Source organism: Mustelus asterias, chromosome 28 (assembly GCF_964213995.1).
Source record: "Mustelus asterias chromosome 28, sMusAst1.hap1.1, whole genome shotgun sequence".
NCBI classification, from domain to species: Eukaryota; Metazoa; Chordata; class Chondrichthyes; order Carcharhiniformes; family Triakidae; genus Mustelus; species Mustelus asterias.
Genome location: NC_135828.1, coordinates 22645435 through 22659329, shown reverse-complemented (window position 1 = coordinate 22659329; position 13895 = coordinate 22645435). Strand labels below are relative to the sequence as shown.

The window sequence follows — 13895 nt, the reverse complement described above, 5'->3', positions numbered from 1 at the left end:
AAGTCTGACAACGTAGAGACAGTGGAGGGGTTGAGAGTGCTGGTGGGGAGGTAGAGTGTAATCTGCATACATGTGATAACTGAAGCAGTGTTTCTGGATGGCAGCATATAGGCAACACAGAAGGCGGGAGGAGCAAAGATAGATGTTTGGGGACACCAATGATGATAGTGCAGGAGTGGAAACAGTCTTTGCTGGTGTTTCTCTGGCTATGACTGGATTGGGTCAGTGCAGTTCCACCCAGGTGAACAGTAGAGAGGCATTGGAGGAGGATTGCCTCGTCAACCATGTCAAAGGCTCCAGAGAGGCCAAGCAAGATGATGAGGGATAGTTTACGACGGGATGTCATCGGTATTATCGTTTGTCACTTGTGACTTTGATAAGAGGGACACTGCCCGACTGCGACAGGGATGTAAACACGGTTCAAGGGATTTGAACATGGAATCTATAGAAACACAGACACAGATCTGAAAGTCAACACTACGTTCAATTACTTTGGAGATTGGAAAGAATGTGATAGTTTGCAAGGACAGAGGGTAAAGGGTTGTTTTTTTTAAAAAGGAGAGTGGTCGTGATTCATATTTGGAGGAGAGAAGGAACTGCTAACAATATCAGCTAAGAAATATTTGAACAAATGGCATAGATGCATTTAAGAGGAAACTAGATAAGAATGTGTAGGAGCAAGGAACAGAAGGATAATATTGATGGAGTTCGATGAAAGAGAGTGAGGAGGCCCATGTGGAGCATAAACACCAATGGCCTGTTTCGCTTCTATTGTAATATCTTGTATTTCTACATACGATTGGGCGGCACAGTGGTTAGCACTGTTACCTCACAGCGCCAGGAACCCGGGTTCAATTCCGGAAATTGTTCAAGTGAGAGAGACTGGGTGACCTGTTTTGTGTTGACTGGGGATGTGGTACCAGCCAAACTATCCGGTGTCAAATTGGTAGAGTACTGCTGAAACTCATCTTGTAATTATTTTTCAAAGAAATTTCTGGATATAAATGGTTTTCAAAAGGCGAAAGTAAATCAAAGAGAAGGAAAACTGTCAAACTTAACCTCGGCCCAGTTAGGGCTGCAAAGTTCAGAGGCGTGTATGTTACCTTGGTAACAGATGCCCCAAGTCCAATGAGCATTCAGCAGTGGTTCAGTATAACTCCGTGCGAAGAACGAGACACAGTATTCATTAATACAGGAAATAGCTGTTGCAATCAATAACAGATGCATTTTTAATGTCATTTTGCTGATATGTTTCTTGACATAAGTGTCGTTCTGCGGCCTCCTTTCAGAATGGAGCCCAGCATTGTGACGTTCAGGACAAACCTGGGGAATGTGAAAATAACAGGAGTTAGACAGTCGTCAGCCACTGATTTGTTGTCCAGAGTTTTTTCCCTCCCCTCCTACCTTCAATGCCCTCTCATACCTCACCCAAATATGTGACTGCAGTGAGAATTGGCAGGCTGCTTAACCATGAGGGCCTCACAGTCGGGTTTGATCCAGGCAACACATTCCAGCCTGATCTTGTCCTCGTCCAACATTTAGATGTTGCATGCACACACCACCACCTCCCCAAAAATATGCATATACCTGTACACACATGCGCTCACAGACACACACACTCATACTGGCACATACCTGCACACACAAATGTACTTATGGAAGAGCACACAAACATACACCTCTGCAGGATCAGTTTAGCTCATTTGGCTGGACTGCTGGTTAGTGATGCAGAGCGATGCCAACAGCATGGGTTCAATTCCCGTACCGGCTGAGGTTATTCCTGAAGGCCCCACCTTCTCAATCTTGCCCCTCGCCTGGGGTGTGGTGACCCTCAGGTTAAATCACCACCAGTCAGCTCTCCCCCTCAAAGAGAACAGCCTATGGTCACCTGGGACTATGGTGACTTTACCGTTTACTTTATATAGCTCTGCATGCACACATGTCCACATGCGTGCACACATGTCTACATGCGTGCACACATGTATAAACATGTATCCTGTGTGTGCACACAAATGTACCGACACATGCAAACATACATGCATATACCTGTACACATATCTACACATGTGCACAAACACATTCATGCATATACTCTTGCGTGTACACACATGTATACCTCTGCATGAACACACACTCGCGCTAATTGCCGGCAGAAGTTGCTGCAGTCAAAGGTCAGCTAACTCAGCACAATCTGGGGATGGAAGTTTTGGTGCTTCTGGTACCACACCAGAAATTTCAGTGCTGCTCGGGTCAGGAAAAGCGAAGGGTCGCACCATTGGAAGATGTCACGTTGACGGCTCCCAGTCCTTGACCTAAGCTTTGGTGCAGGGGGACTGCTCTGAATCAGCATTTGTGAGGGGTGATGATGGTGTAGTGGCAACGTCACTCAACCAGCAATGCAGAGAGCCAGATTAATGCCCTGGGGACACGGGTACAAATCCCACCGCAGCCTGGGGAGTTTAATTTCAATTAATAAAATCTGCAATTGAAAGCTAATAGTAACGGTGACTATGAAACTATCATTGATTGTCAGAAACCCATTAAGTTCACTAATGCCCTTTCGGGAAGGAAATCTGCCGTCCTTACCTGGTCAGGGCTACATGTCCAGCAACATAGTTAACTCTAAACTGCCCCCTGTGTCAACCTAACAAACCATTCAATTCAAGGGCAATTAGGGATGGGGATCAAATGCTGGCCCAGCCAGCAATGCCCACATCCCACGAAAGAATGAATGTTAAAAATGAGTTATTTTAACAAATTGAGGTATGTGAAAAAAAAATTGGGGATTTTTTGGACAAAACTCAGGTGTCAGCATTTACACAAGATCAACTTGAGTAAATTTGGTAAATGAACTTGGATTCCAACTGGTCCTTAGTGAGCATGGGCCCAAAATACAAACCAAATAAGGAGAACCAATACATCTGGTAAATGAAATGAAGAAGGGTGACTTTGGTATTCCTCTTCTGAAATTTGGGGACAAAGGCAAATTGATCAGGGCGGAGTTTAAAGTTTATTTATTCCTGATACAAGTAGGCTTATTTAACACTGCAATGACGTTACTGTGAAAATCCCCGAGTCGCCACACTCCAGCGCCTGTTCAGGTACACTGAGGGAAAATTTAGCATGGCCGATGCACCTAACCAGCACGTCTTTCGGACTGTGGGAGGAAACCAGAGAATCCGGAGGAAACCCACGCAGACACGGGGAGAACGTGCAAACTCCACACAGACAGCGACCCAAGCCGGGAATCGAAGCCAGGTCCCTGGTGCTGTGAGGCAGCAGTGCTAACCACTGTGCCACCGTACCGCGCGACAGTGGGCAGTTGACTCTGAATAACCAGAGCAGCACCTGACCTGTCAGTGCTTTCACGCTGATTCTTGGGTGCCTGAAATGGGAACGTCTCCCAGCCCTGACAGCCCTCAGCTCAACCATTGCAAAATTCACTCATCAAAAGGAGAGGAAATTACTCCACAAACTCACCATTCTCAAAAATGTCCATGGTCGGAGCTCCCAGCTGAAGCGGGGGGTTTGAATCCTCGATGAATTTGAGCAGGGCGGATATTTCGGCCTCCAAGTGATTGACCGTTTGTTCTATATTCTGAAATAAATGAGAAAGAGGGAGCGGGAAAAAGAAAAGCAAAATAAAATCAAAAATAATCTACTACTGGCTAGTAACTTGCATTGATAACAGCGCTTTTCGCACTCTCAGGATGTCCCAAAGTGCTTTACAGCCAGTGAGGTACTTTTGAAATCTAGGAAACATGGCAGCCAATTTGTGCACAGCAAGATCCCACAATACAGCAATGAAATAATGACTAGATGTAATTCCCATTGTCAATTCCATTTGCCTTGTTTAATCAGTCCTGCCGTCCATCCTGCCACAGATCTTCACTTTTATTCTTTTCTCCCCTTTCACATCCTCCAAACAAGACTAAAACCTCCCAACTGTTTCCAGTTCTGAGGAAAAGGCTATCAACCTGAAATATTAACTATCTCTCTTTCTCTCTCCTCAGATGCTGCCCAGTCTATTTTCCAGCTTTTCCTGGTTTTTGTTCAGATTTCCAGCATCCGCAGTATTTTGGTTTTGCATTAATGACAATAGAACATTACAGCGCAGTACAGGCCCTTCGGCCCTCGATGTTGTGCCGACCAGTGGAACTAATCTAAAGCCCCTCTAATCTACACTATTCCAATATCATCCATATGTTTATCCAATAACCATTTGAATGCTCTTAATGTTGATGAGTCCACTACTGCTGCAGGCAGGGCATTCCACGCCCTTAATACTCTCTGGGTAAAGAACCTACCTCTAACATCTGTCCTATATCCTCACCCCTCAATTTAAAGCTATGTCCCCTCGTGCGAGCCATCACCATCCGAGGAAAAAGGCTCTTACTATCCACCCTATCTAATCCTCTGATCATCTTGTATGCCTCTATTAAGTCACCTCTTAACCTTCTCTCTGACGAAAACAACCTCAAGCCCCTCAGCCTTTCCTCATACGATTTTCCCACCATACCAGGCAACATCCTGGTAAACCTCCTCTGCACCCTTTTCAACACTTCCACATCTTTCCTATAATACAGCGACCAAAACTGTACGCAATACTCCAAATGCGGCCGCACCAGAGTTTTGTACAGTTGCAGCATGACCTCCTGGCTCCGAAACTCAATCCCTCTACCAATAAAAGCTAACACACCGTATGCCTTTTTAACAACCCTATCAACAAGTTAGCCTATTTTTAGTGATGAGAGTTGAGGCTGGGACACTGGGGAGAGTTTTTCTTGGAATGCACTGGGATATTGTATACAAGACGTCTAGTTTAATATCAACTCTGAAAAATTATGCACCCTGCATTGTCAGCCAATATTCTATGCTCAAGTCACTGGCTTGGGAGTTAAATCCACAACCATCTGATTCAGAGGCAAGTGTGCTAGTCACTGAGCCATAACCCACACTGAATATCCCTCACCTAAAGTGTTAATCTATACCCTATTTTAGACACTGAGCTGCCGACTATATTTCCAACATGTTCTGCCTTTATTTCAGTTTTTTTTAAATTGGAGATTGAAACATGTCCTTTTGTTTCTCCAAAGGGGTAAGTCACCTGTGGATAGGATTAGGTGAAACACTAGGGAGACTGAACGCAGACTGAGTGGTCGCTTTGCAGAACATCTTCCGTCAGTCCGCAAGCATGAGCCCAACCTTCCTGTCGCTTACTATTTCAAAGAACAAAGAAAATTACAGCACAGGAACAGGCCCTTGGGCCCTCCAAGTCTGCACCGACCATGCTGCCTGTCTGAACTAAAACCCCCTACCCTTCCGGGACCATTTCCCTCTATTCCCATCCTATTCATGTATTTGTCAAGACGCCGCTTAAAAGCCACTGCCGTATCTGCTTCCACCGCCTCCCCCGGCAGCGAGCTCCAGGCACCCACCACCCTCTGTGTAAAAAAAAAACTTGCCTCGTACATCTCCCTTAAACCTTGCCCCTTGCACCTTAAACCTATGCCCCCTAGTAATTGACTTTTCCACCCTGGGAAAAAGCTTCTGACTATCCACTCTGTCCATGCCCCTCAATCTTGTAGACTTCTATCAGGTCACCCCCTCAACCTCCGTCATTCCAGTGAGAACAAACCAAGTTTCTCCAACTCTCGTCATAGCTAATGCCCTCCATACCAGACAACATCCTGGTAAATCTTTTCTGTACCCTCTCCAAAGCCTCCGCATCCTTCTGGTAGTGTGGTGACCAGAATTGAACACTACATTCCAAGTGCAGCCTAACCAAGGTTCTATAAAGCTGCAACATGACTTGCCAATTTTTAAACTCAGTGCCCTGGCCGATGAAGGCGAGCATGCCGTATGCCTTCTTGACTACCTTCTCCACCTGCATTGCCACTTTCAAGGACCTGTGTACCTGTACACCCAGATCCCTCTGCCTATCAATACTCTTCAGGATTCTGCCATTTACTGTATATTTCCCATCTGTATTAGACCTTCAATTCATCATCTTTCTCACATTTCTGGCCTTGGCCTGCTATAATCATAGAATCCCTACAGTGCAGAAGGAGGCCATTTGGACCATCGAGCCTGCACCGACAACAATCCCACCCAGGCCCTATCCCCGTAACCTCTTGTATTTACCCTGCTAATCCCCTTGACCCCAAGGATAAACTTAGCATAGCCAATCAACCTAATCCACACATCTTTGGACTGTGGGAGGAAACCGGAGCACTCGGAGGAAACCCACGCAGACACGGGGAGAACATGCAGACTCCACACAGTCAGTCATCCGAGTCTGGAATCAAACTCGGGTCCCTGGCACTGTGAGGCAGCAGTGCTAACCACTGTGCCATCGTTCTGCCATATATTCCAGTAAAGCCCAACACACGCTGGAGGAACAGTACCTCATCTTCTGATGCACTTTAAAGCCTTCTGTCTTCAACATTGGAGTTCAACAACTTCAAACTATGAACTCTGTCCTCCATTTTGATTTCCCCCTCCCCAGTGCTAGCCTGTATCATACGTTCATGTTTTGTTTTCGGACAAAGCTGACCCTTTTTTTGCCATTAACACATTCTGCTATTTTGCTTTCAGACATTGCTGACCTTTATTCTGCTATTGACACCAGGTTTAGTCCTATCATTACTACTCCCTTTGCCTTGTGTTCCATTATGTCTTTGTCATTTAATTTCTCCTGACCTGCAACCTTTCCCTCCCCTTTTTCAACAGCATAAAACCCATCACATTTCTCCCTCTCTAGCCTGAGGAGTCACATATCAGACTCAAAACGTGGACTCTTTTTCTCTCTCCACAGATGCGGCCAGGCCTGCTGAGTTTTTCTAGTATTTTCTGTTTTTATGTCAAGACTTTCAGTATAAGCAGTATTTTGCCTGTGTTTTAGGTGAAAAGGGTTGAAGACTCATGTGGAGCATGAAATGCTGGCATGGACCTGTTGGCAGCACGGACCAGTGGCGGCTCGGTGGCACAGTAGGTAGCACTGCTGCCTCACAGCGCCAGGGACCCAGCTTCAATTCCCAGCTTGGGTCACTGTCTGTGCGGAGTCTGCACGTTCTCCCAATGTCTGTGTGGGTTTCCTCCAGGTGCTCTGGTTTCCTCCCACAGTCCGAAAGATGCGCTGGTTACGTACATTGGCCATGCTAAATTGCCCCTTAGTGTCCCGAACAGGCACCGGAGTGTGGCGACTAAGGGATTTTTACAGTAATTTCATTGTAGTGTTAATGTAAGCCTACTTGTGACACTAATAGATAAGCTTAAACTTAAGTTGGGCTGGATGTTGTTACCACAATGTAAACTCCCTGCAATCATCCATTCTAGCATCTCTTATGCATACCGTAACCTAGCGTTGCTACACTCGAAAGAGGGAATGGGCTCTTGTTACCTTTTCTACAACATCCAACTGTTTGTGCAGTGCCTTGTCATGTTCACACCAGTCTGTGTCATCCCTCTGTTGGACTGTTTCTGAAACAAAGGTCATCATTGAATCAATACATTCTCTTCTCTCCGCTGTTCTACCTGACTTATTCTGCATCTTTCCAACTATTCAGGTAGTAAACGGTAGCAGGTGTAACTAAAAGGCACTTCACCATATGTGAAAATGGATTCTTTTAAGCTCATGTTCCACTGCATTCTGAGTGCTGTCACTGTACCATAATAAAGTGTTTCTTCAGAGGAAAAAAATAAATGCTTGGGAAAATTTAGGTGTGCGCCATCTTTTAGAGGTCTCTGGGGCGCAGTGATTTAGTGTCCCTGCTTCTGAGCCAGAAGCTCCAGGTTTGAGTCCCACCCCAGGACTTGATGGCCAAGGAAGGTGCATTCATAACGCGGGCAAACCTGCAAAACCTTTCCAGTACGCCAATGGCTTGCGGTAAGAGTGGGAGAGACTCCTAGTCAGTCACGCTGGCCTCTTTCTAGAATGGACTAATGGGTCCAGAACCAGGTGACACAGTCTCAAAATAAGGGGGAAGACCATTCAAGACTGAGACGAGGTGGAATTTCGTCACTCAGAGGGTGGTAACTCTTTGGAATTCTTTACTCCAGAGGACTGTAGAGGCTTAATCATTGAGTAATCACTTGGTGAGACCACATTTGGAATATTGTGTGCAGTTCTGGTCACCTCACTATAAGAAGGATGTGGAAGCGCTGGAAAGAGTGCAGAGGAGATTTACCAGGATGCTGCCTGGTTTGGAGGGTAGGTCTTATGAGGAAAGGTTGAGGGAGCTAGGGCTGTTCTCTCTGGAGCAGAGGAGGCTGAGGGGAGACTTAATAGAGGTTTATAAAATGATGAAGGGGATAGATAGAGTGAACGTTCAAAGACTATTTCCTCGGGTGGATGGAGCTATTACAAGGGGGCATAACTATAGGGTTCGTGGTGGGAGATACAGGAAGGATATCAGAGGTAGGTTCTTTACGCAGAGAGTGGTTGGGTTGTGGAATGGACTGCCTGCAGTGATAGTGGAGTCAGACACTTTAGGAACATTTAAGCGGTTATTGGATAGGCACATGGAGCACACCAGGATGATAGGGAGTGGGATAGCTTGATCTTGGTTTCAGATAAAGCTCGGCACAACATCGTGGGCCAAAGGGCCTGTTCTGTGCTGTACTGTTCTATGTTCTATGTATGTTCAAGGCGGAGATCAATTAATTCCTAGATATTAAGGGATAGTGCGGGAAAATGGTGTTAAAATAGATTAGCCACAATGTAGTTAAATGGTAGTGCAGGCTCGAGGGGCCGAATGGCCTACTGTTCCTATGTTACTTCTATAAATGTCATTGTATGATAGCATCATTATATTAACAATGCTGGATTATCATCTATTTGTCATAACAAGTGGAATTGTATTGTCTCTCGTGTTGTCTGACCTGTATTACTCAATCATAAATATAGATTATTGGGTGCCCAGACTATAACTGAATGATAACGTTGACAGGCCTCACTATGAAAGAGGCTTAGAAAAACAGTTGTATTGAGTATCTAAATTACAAATTTGGGGCCGAATAGCCTACTCCTGCTCCAATGTAACTTCTGATAATGTGTCATTGTATGATTCTACTATCCTATAATAGCATCATTATATTAACAAAGGCAGATTATGTATTTGGCGTACTAAGTGGAACTGCATTGTCTCTTGTGAGGGCTTGTAAAAGTGCACTATTCTCTTATATTTTCCTAGATTGTGAGTGCAAGTGAGTGACATTTGATTTTTTGGGTGAGCTCATGAATAAATAATCCTATTTAAAACAGCGAAAAGCTTGCTGCTGGTCATTCAAATTAAATACACAAATTGGGGAAGAAACAAAAAAAAATGCAAAGTGCAAGGGTGGCACGGTGGCACAGTGGTTAGCACTGCTGCCTCTCAGTGCCAGGGATCCGGGTTCGATTCCCGGCTCGGGTCACTGTCTGTGCAGAGTTTGCACATTCTCCCCGTGTCTGCGTGGGTTTCCTCCGGGTGCTCCGGTTTCCTCCCACAGTCCGAAAGATGTGCTGGTTAGGTGTGTTGGCCATGCTAAATTCTCCCTCAGTGTACCCGAACAGGCGCTGCAGTGTGGCGACTAGGGAATTTTCACAGTAACTTCATAGCAGCGTTAATGTGAGCCTTACTTGTGACAATAAATAAACTTACAAAACTTATGAAGTGCCCAGACCCCAGGATCTGCTGCATATATTGCCAGCATTCCCCATGTACTGAGGTACATCCCTACAAATATTGGCAACAAAAACTGCAAAATAACTTCAGAAATGTACTTTTACCATTTCCTGGTCTAAACTTGGTTAAATAAGGCATTGGTGAGGCCGAATTTGGAGTATTGTGTACAGTTTTGGTCACCTAGTTACAGGAAGGATGTAAATAAGATTGAAAGAGTGCAGAGAAGGTTCACAAGGATGTTGCCGGGACTTGAGAAGCTGAGTTACAGAGAGAGATTGAATACGTTGGGACTTTATTCCCTGGAGCGTAGAAGATTGAGGGGAGATTTGATAGAGGTGTATAAGATTTTGATGGGTATAGATAGAGTGAATGCAAGCAGGCTTTTTCTGCTGAGGCTAGGGGAGAAAAAAACCAGAGGGCATGGGTTAAGGGTGAAAGGAGAAAAGTTTAAAGGGAATATTAGGGGGGGCTTCTTCACGCAGAGAGTGGTGGGAGTGTGGAATGAGCTGCCGGATAAAGTGGTAAATGCGGGGTCACTTTTAACATTTAAGAAAAACTTGGACGGGTTCATGAATGAGAGGGGTGTGGAGGGATATGGTCCAAGTGCAGGTCAGTGGGACTAGGCATAAAATGGTTCGGCACAGACAAGAGGGGCCAAAAGGCCTGTTTCTGAGCTGTAATTTTCTATGGTTCTATGGTTCTAACATACGGTCATATTCAGAATGGTCGACCCCCCTTCGCCAAGGACAATTAGAGATAGGTAATAAATGCTGGCCGTGTCAGCAATGCCCACATCCCATGAATGAATTTTAAAATTCCTTAATTTGTGGACCCATACACACATCTAACAGCCAATTATACCCTTTCATTGATGTTCCCATCTCTCGATAATTCAATATATTTTCTTATTTTGAAAATGTGGAAGCAAAAAATCTGCAGATGAAACCAATCAGACTCAGACAGAATGGTGTGAAAGAATAAGGGATAGAATGAAGGAGCTAGGCAGAACAATGATGTCTAATTAGGCTTTTAAATCTAAATTTATTATCTTTTTAAACAAAATGCGTGTACATCAGTATCAACTGGAAGATGGTCTGAAATAGGATTATCCGTTAAAGAAAGACATTTGGACAAGGCAGGAAGGATGTTCCCAGGTTCAGTGCAATGCACTGGCCTTAACTTCAGAGGGCTCCCTCCCTCCACCACAGGAAGCAAATCCTGAGCTGGACCAGCCCTAATAACGAGAGCTGAGATTAGGGAAGGCCATGGGTCACTCAACAGTGATTGCTTTACCAGATCTAAATCCAAGAATGCTTAAAATGCAAACAACAGAACCATCAAGAGACATTGTCACAGCTTCAGACTCTGTCCGAGCTAGGCTAGTGTTAGAAAAGCAATGTAATCAGAAAGACTTTGCAACGAGAAACAAGTTACAAATGGCCAAGTTGTAATTCTGGACTGCAATAATAAAAGTATGCAGCAATGTGTTCATGTCAGTGATGACTATAGTGCAAACCATTGTTAATCACTGTAAGAAAAATCAGTTACAAAGAGGGGGAATGTACCCAAATGCAATGAGGTTACATTCTAATTAAGGTGCTGTAACGGGGTCCAGCTTGTAATTAATGTGGAATGTAATGAAGGTTCGAGACTGGGAAACTGGCATTGATCAGGCAGTCCTGGCTCCACTAGGAGTAAAATAATTCTCTGTTTCTGCTCCAACAATTCTGAGACATGATTAGAGACTTGCTTTGCTGTCTCCCACTAAGGTGACCTGGCACACATGTTGGGATCACTGTCTGTCATAGTCACGCCTGCAGTGCGGAGAGGAACCAGGGACAGACACTGTTTCCTATAGTCACCCCAGGGGGCACACTGGGGACTGAGACTATTATCTCCCATTGTCACCATGGATAATCTGGGGATACCGTTTCCCCATATTCATCCTTGGCATACACTGAGGAACTGGGGACACTTGTCTCCCACATTTGTCCCTGAAGCCTCCAAAGCAACTTTCTGGCACTTTTGGACATTGGATAAGAAAGGGTTGAGAAAGGGGGCAGCATGGTGGCACAGTGGTTAGCACTGCTGCCTCACAGCGCCAGGGACCTGGGTTCAATTCTGGCCTCGGGTGGCTGTCTGTGTGGAGTTTGCACGTTCTCTCTGGATTTGCGTGGGTTTCCTCCAGGTGCTCCAGTTTCCTCCCACAGTCCAAAGATGTGCGGGTTAGGTGGGTTGGCCATGTTAAATTGCCCCTAGCAGGGTAAACACATGGGGATAGAGGCTGGGTGAGATTGCTGTGGTGCAGGCTGGATGAGCCGAATGGCCTCCTTCTGTACTGTAGGGATTCTATAATTCTATAAAAAACACTGCACTCTTTAGAATTTAGCCCCACCCCCTTTATCCAAAATATTAAATCCCCCATACATGCCTTATTTCTGAAGTTACATTCTCTCGCAACCAAATGTTTCCCTTTCAATATTTTGAACCTTTCCGCTGTTCTTCCAATTTCAAGCACTTTGCCTTATTCCGTTCTAACACGATTTAGTATCTTAAAATGTTTCTCTGCCACTCATTAGATTCGAAGCTTCAAATCAGACGAAAATGAAGTGAGTGCTCCAAATAAAAAGAGAAACAGGAACGCGAGAAGCAAATAATATTGGAGGGGGCAAAAGTAATGTTTGCATCAATCACTGGCGTAGGTTAAATAAATAAGTCCCAAAAACGCTTTAAAGAGCCGAGCAGTCTACAAAGTGACTCCAGTGACTGTCACTTACCAGACGTGGCCAGTCCCAGGAACAGCAAGAGTCCAGACAGAACCCACACACCCCGCATGTTGCGGACTCAGCCTCGGTCACTGAGACTCTGTGAATTCCCCCTCTCCCGTCTTCAAAACCTGGCACACAGAGAGAGAGAGAAAATACTTGTTCTGGATACCTTCCAGCTCCAAACTGCACCCTTCCGTTTGAATGGCTAGCTGTGGCGATATAAGCCACTGACCACTCCTACCCTGGGAGTGGGCTGTGCCTAGCTCGTTCCTCACAGCTTTTGTTTTGATTGCAAAAGCTTTGGAAACTATTGCTCAAGTGAGATTGAAATGTTTTTTTCTTTGACTAGCCAGGAATCCATTTAGTAGAGTTTGAGGTAGAATGGAGGAAGGGGCTTTCAGTTGTTGGGGCAATAAAGTTCTGCTTGCACTCGCAGGTGGTGTGGATGATCCCATGGCATTTTTTTGAAGAAGAAAGGGGGTGGTGGGAGTTCAGCCCAGTGCTTGTTGCCGATATTTATCCTTCAATGCCTAAAAAAGCTCAAATCATTATTATCTCGTTGGTAGAATATGCTGGAAAAACACAGCAGGCCTGGCAGCATCAGTGGCGAGAGAATAGAGCCAACGTTTCGAGTCAGGATGACCCTGTGTCGCTCTGAAAAAGGTCATCCTGACTTGAAACATTGGCTCTATTCTCTCCCCACAGATGCTGTCAGACCTGCTGAGATTTTCCAGCATTTTCTGTTTTTGTTTCAGGTTCCAGCATCCGCAGTATTTCACTTTTATCATCTGATTGGTGCTTGTGGGCACTTGCTCTGTGCACTTTAGATGCTACATTACAACAGTACTCTTGAGTTTATGACTCAGACCATGGGCGGCATGGTAGCACAGTGGTTAGCACTGCTGCCTCACAGTGCCAGGGACCCAGGTTCAATTCTGTCCTTGGGTGACTGTCTGTGCATAGTTTGCATATTCTCCCCGCATCTGTGTGAGTTTCCTGCTCTGGTTTCCTCACACGCTCCAAAGATTAGGGTTAGGTTGATTGGCCATGCTAAATTGAGGATTAGCAGGGTAAATATGTGGGGTTACAGGAACAGGGCCTGGGTGGGATTGTGTTGGTGTAGACTCAATGAGCTGAATGGCCTCCTTCTGCACTGTAGGAATTCTATGATTCTATGATAAGGGCAGTCACAGTTTAGCCAGCCTCTTAATACTTCCCCCAGAGGTGGATGGAGCGTGACCCATGGGAGGAATCAAGGAATTCTGTGCTTGATTTTTTAGCTTAGCTGTCCATGCATGCTGAAACCCTGAGGGGTCTTGACAGGGTCAATGTGGAGAGGATGTTTCCCGTGGGAGATTCTAAAGCTGGTTTAAAGATAAAGGATTGCCCATTTAGAACAGAGATAAGAATTTTTTTTCTCTCAGAGGGTTGTGAGTCTTTGGAACTCCTATCCTTAAAA

The 13895-nt window shown here is 45.2% G+C and overlaps 1 protein-coding gene across 1 annotated transcript; it reads right to left on the bottom strand.

Moving 5' to 3' along the window:
• Nucleotides 1–1190: 1190 nt before the first annotated feature.
• Nucleotides 1191–12680, bottom strand: LOC144480321 (placenta-specific protein 9-like). Its single transcript, XM_078199677.1, has 4 exons — nucleotides 12446–12680; nucleotides 7403–7482; nucleotides 3481–3598; nucleotides 1191–1323 (listed from the first exon to the last, which is right to left on the bottom strand). Exons 1-4 carry the CDS (start codon nucleotides 12501–12503, stop codon nucleotides 1313–1315), a joined length of 267 nt encoding a protein of 88 aa, XP_078055803.1. The 5' UTR covers nucleotides 12504–12680; the 3' UTR covers nucleotides 1191–1312.
• Between the last annotated feature and the right edge of the window lie 1215 nt (nucleotides 12681–13895).

What these genes read in the sequence shown, in the direction of transcription:
- LOC144480321 (XM_078199677.1), bottom strand. Translation starts at nt 12,503, where the DNA reads ATGCGGGGTGTGTGGGTTCTGTCTGGACTCTTGCTGTTCCTGGGACTG. An exon ending in CCTGGGACTGGCCACGTCTG is followed by an intron (nt 7,483 to 12,445) that starts GTAAGTGACAGT and finishes CCTTTGTTTCAG; the next exon opens with AAACAGTCCAACAGAGGGAT. An exon ending in AGTTGGATGTTGTAGAAAAG is followed by an intron (nt 3,599 to 7,402) that starts GTAACAAGAGCC and finishes CATTTATTTCAG; the next exon opens with AATATAGAACAAACGGTCAA.